This window comes from Trachurus japonicus, chromosome 11 (assembly GCF_045865225.1).
Source record: "Trachurus japonicus isolate A0001 chromosome 11, Traja_1.0".
In the NCBI taxonomy this organism is placed as follows: domain Eukaryota; kingdom Metazoa; phylum Chordata; class Actinopteri; order Carangiformes; family Carangidae; genus Trachurus; species Trachurus japonicus.
The window spans coordinates 25,769,599-25,774,540 of NC_140917.1; the positions used below are offsets into that span (position 1 = coordinate 25,769,599).

Here is a 4,942-nt window from a genome sequence, read left to right on the forward strand (position 1 = left end):
TGCCTAATTCCTGTGAATATATTTGACCTTGTCATGTGTGTAATTTGTAAAAGGTAGTTAGGCTATACCTATGTCAAGTTTCACAAAAGTCACGACAGTTTTGTAGACTTGTTGACTTTTAATGTAAACCTTAAATTAGTATTAAGTCTTAGTTACAAGGCTAGGCAAATTATTTAATTTAACCCTTTTTTGTCTTGACAGACAGGTCCAACTTATGGACGAAAGTTCATGACAGGATACTTGTCATCTGTGGGAGTTAAAGCAGGTGAAGCACGAGTGGGAAGGATTCTCAGAGAGGTTCACCAGCCATATAATGAGCTGCGCCGCCAGGTGAGTCACCTACATTAATTGTATTTGTGAGCAAAAAGATGATTTTTGAAATTAGTGACCTCATGAAAAGTTTAATTTAGACTTACAGTATATTATCAGTACATGCATGTATTAGGTTTGTGAATAATTAGAATATTTTAGCAGATTTAATGTTAATGCACTTTTCATGGATTGCATTGTAATTGTTTTAGGGAGTGCGTAATCTAAATCCAGTTCCTTACCATGCGGAATACATGGGCCACAAACTCCACCTTGATCAGAATGAGAAGCTGGGAATGTTTGGAGTGACACATGTCTTGGCTATTGATGGTTTCAGCAGCAAAATTGTTGCTGAATCCACAATGCCAGTGAAGAACAATCTTGTTATTTATTAGGAAGTTTACAGGCAAGTAGTCAAGGTTAAAAATCTGAATTTATCATATCCACATTCATGTATCCATATAATTTGCACAATTCTCTATTACAGGAAAGCAGTTGCCAACAATGGAATGTGGGACCAAATCAGAGTCGATCATGGCAGGGAGTTTTATTTGACCCTGTACATGCAAGAGAAGCTGTCTCAACACAGACATAACATCAGTAGGCTTCCTTACATGCAGACAACTTCTTCAAGGGTAAATTCTGTCCTACTGATTACATATAAAGATAATAATTAAAATTGTATTTATTTATTTATGAAAGGGGGGCCATGCACAAATACATAAATCTCAAATGAGAGAAAATGATTTATGCCAGATTTAGCTATGATTAGCTATTTCGCTCCTTTACATCTGCAGTCCCTGGGCAGGTATAGATTTAAAAGCAAGGGCTTCACATGGCATCATAACAACATCCTCTGCCCTTAGACCCTCACATTGACTGAGGAAAAACTCCATAGGAAACCCTTTTAACAGGGAAAACCAGGAGAAACCTCAGGGTGAGCAACAGAGGAGGGATGCCTCACCCAGGACCGACAGACGGGACAGAGATGTTGTTACAGACAAGAAAACAGTTTATAACAGAGAATGTGAGAAACATGGAAATGTTAACGACAGCTGAAGGAGGAAGCTTCTGGTAGGCAAGGGAGGCAGGGAGAGCAGACCAGCTTAATGGGAGGACTGGATGGCAGACTGGTTCATAGGAACAGGCCAGTTTACAGTTTTTCTCGATTGCTAAGACACATTTCTCGAAAGCTTCTCTCATTTTCTCTAAACTGTGAACACAAACCCCAATTTTCAAGCTACATTCACAAAACCTCAGACTCTTCTTGCAAAACCAAACTTTCACCTCAAAACAGTTCAATCTGTGCCCAAAACTGAACTATGTTGTCAAATCGTGCCCCGAGTCAATCAAAATTAAAAACACTACTGAGCAGCCACTAAACACTACATAGAAAAATAGAAAACACAACGCTCAGCACATGAAGCTGTAGAAATAAATGTTTATTGTTCACTGTGGGCTAAATGCATGTTGCAAAACAAAAAACCTGTGCATTTACACTGTAGCACTTCTCTCCTTCCCTTTCTTTCACCCTCCTCCCTCCCTCCCCACATCCATTTCATCCCCTTTTCCTTCCTTCTTCTTTTTTCTTCCCAGTTCATCCCTCCCTCCCTCCCTCATCCTTTCTTCCTTCACCCTGTCGTCTCTCATCTTCTCCTCTTGCAAAACAAAAAACCTGTGCATTTAGCACTTGTACATAGTACTGTAAAAAAAAAAAAAAAAAAAAGAACTACAAAAACCAGAAATCTTGTGCATTTACGTACACGTAGCACTTGTACAGTACAAAGACAAACAGAAATCTTGTGCATTTAGCACTTGTATACAGTAAGCCTACGTAAAAATAAAGTACAAAAGTACAAAAATATAGAAATGAAAAATGCATAACTCAGCCACAGCATCATTTCTCTGTACTGGATCAGGCCACAGGACTTCATCCTGAACTGGCTTACAGTATATGTGCCCTCACATCATTGGACTAAAGTGTTATCAATTTTGAGTTGTTGTGTTCAACCGGTGAAACTTGTGCTTTACTTGTGTTTGACTTTTGCCACCTGTGCTCAGCATTATGCAACACACGTGCATCACAATGAAAATGTGATGGTAAGATGTGTCTAAACAGGTGAAAAGTGCTCATGGTTTTGCCAAAAGAGTGACTGATTCAATCAGTGGGTTCAGGCAACTGAGAATTTGGTTCAGACAACAGGGTTTAGTGTTTTAGCAACTGAGAAAAACTGTAACAGCCGGGGAAAAGGGGGGGGGTGCAGAGATGGAGCTCCAGTGGATCTGTGGAAACACAGAGAGAGTGAGAGACACCAAGGCCAAACTACAAAGTGCAACAGACAATTGACAGTTCAAAATGAGCTGAGAGGAGAAGAGAGGAGAAGAGGAGAGGATGAGAGGAGGAGAGGATGAGGGAGAGGATGAAATGAGAGGAGGAGAGAGGAGGAGAGGAGAGGATGAGAGGAGAGGAGGAGAGGATGAGGGAGAGGATGAAATGAGAGGAGGAGAGAGGAGGAGAGGAGAAGAGAGGAGAAGAGGAGAGGATGAGAGGAGAGGATGAAATGAGAGGAGGAGAGGAGAAGAGAGGAGGAGAGGAGAGGATGAGAGGAGAGGAGAGGAGAGGAGAGGATGAGAGGAGAGGAGGAGAGGATGAAATGAGAGGAGGAGAGGAGAGGATGAGAGGAGAGAATGAGAGGAGAGGAGGAGAGGAGAAGAGAGGAGGAGAGGAGAAGAGAGGAGGAGAGGAGGAGATGAGAGGAGGAGAGGATGAGAGGAGAGGATGAAATGAGAGGAGGAGAGAGGAGGAGAGGAGAAGAGAGGAGGAGAGGAGGAGAGGAGAAGATGAAATGAGAGGAGAAGAGAGGAGGAGAGGATGAGAGGAGAGGAGAAGAGAGGAGGAGAGGATGAGAGGAGAGGATGAGAGGAGAAGATGAAATGAGAGGAGAAGAGAGGAGGAGAGGATGAGAGGAGAGGAGGAGAGGATGAGAGGAGAGGATGAAATGAGAGGAGGAGAGGAGAGGATGAGAGGAGAGGATGAAATGAGAGGAGGAGAGGAAAGGATGAGAGGAGAAGAGAGGAGGAGAGGAGAGGATGAGAGGAGGAGAAGAGAGGAGGAGAGGAGGTCTGGACTGGACTTAAATGTAGTTAGAGTGTCTGTCTCTGACCCATGGAGAGAGCTGGTTCCACAGTAAAGGAGCCCGGTAACTGAAAGTACTGTAGTTAGTTGGTATGTTTAGAGTTGACATGTTTAGTGTTGACCTTTTGAAATTAAACAAAATATTTTCAGTGAAAATTATTTACAAACCTAAATAAAATAAAAAGAAGTTGGCCCAGTGTGTAATATGCAGATAAAACCTGACAGCAGTGATAGTTAAATCAATGCCAACAGCAGTGATAGTTAAATCAATGCCGTCTGCTACCTTTTCTGATTTTTGGATTGTTAAAGAAAGTTTTTTTTTGTGTTTAAACAGAACCTTCGAGTGGAGAGAATTTGGCCAGAGGTCAACAATCGGGTAAACTACCCCCTAAAACAGGCCATGGTTCGCCTGCTGGATCAGGAGTTACTCGATATGCAGGATAATACAACAAAATTTTGTGTCTCTAACCTGGCATGTCAAGTGAGTCAGATAGGACTTGGAAGAGTTGTGCAGTCTTGGAACGCCCACAGGATACCAGGTAAGGTGTGATAATATTTATACAGTATGAATGTAGTTTTAAAACTGACAAAATTTTAAAAACAAATCTTTACCAATTTTAGGCAGAGGGATACCAAACCAACTTGCAGCTGCTAGTTGTCCAGCAAGAATGCCCACAGAGCTGCTGCCCAATGCTGCTGAGGCAGCACACATGTACGAGGAGGAGTTGGGGTCCTCCCTGACTTGGGTATCTGCATTTGGCTCTGACCCATTTTCATCAGAGCAAGAACGATGTCATTCTGAGCAGCTGTTTGGAGAGAGGTTTCCAGACATGTCTCTTCTTTTTGAAACAGTGGTTAACAATGACTACAGCATGTTTCAGGAGGCATTGTTGTACCTGATAAGCATTACTCAAAGACATGCCAGATAAATAGGCCTATACTTGAGGTGGGGGTATGTCTAACGAGACATATGCATACTGTATATTTAGCCTACAGTATTTTTTGTAAGAAATTGGTTTTAGTAAGCTCAAGAAGAATTTTGTTCAGAACACATGCATATTTTTATTGTCAAGCAGAAAGAGTATAAAATTCTAATCTCTGTACAGACTGCCACAACATATAACATGTGACAGTACTAAGCTTTAACATTACATAATGAAATAAAATCCTTGAACTGGTCAAGATCTGATGTTATTTGTACAAAAACACAAATTTACAAAAAGTGCCAAACTTGTAACATTAGAACTCTAAGATAACACATTAGGCACTACATTACAAAAAATTCAAATCTCTGTACAGACTGCCACAACACATAACATGTGACAGTACTAAGCTTTAACATTACATAATTAAATAAAATCCTTGAACTGGTCAAGATATGTTATTTGTACAAAAACACAAATTTACAAAAAGTGCCAAACTTGTAACATTAGAACTCTAAAATAATACATTAGGCACCACATTACAAAACTCAATAAGGGATTATTGAGTTTTGGA

General features: G+C 40.9%; 1 protein-coding gene and 1 pseudogene across 2 annotated transcripts in view; both read left to right on the forward strand.

Annotated features, from left to right (window-relative positions):
* The window catches only part of LOC146978930 (lactose-binding lectin l-2 pseudogene), a 451,990-nt pseudogene that overhangs the window by 241,424 nt on the left and 205,624 nt on the right, over nt 1-4,942 (forward strand). The window lies entirely within an intron of this gene.
* Nucleotides 533-4,613, forward strand: LOC146978936 (uncharacterized). Its single transcript, XM_085790409.1, has 3 exons — nt 533-944; nt 3,780-3,984; nt 4,067-4,613. The coding sequence occupies exons 1-3, from the start codon at nt 819-821 to the stop codon at nt 4,372-4,374; spliced, it is 639 nt and encodes a 212-aa protein (XP_085646535.1). The 5' UTR covers nt 533-818; the 3' UTR covers nt 4,375-4,613.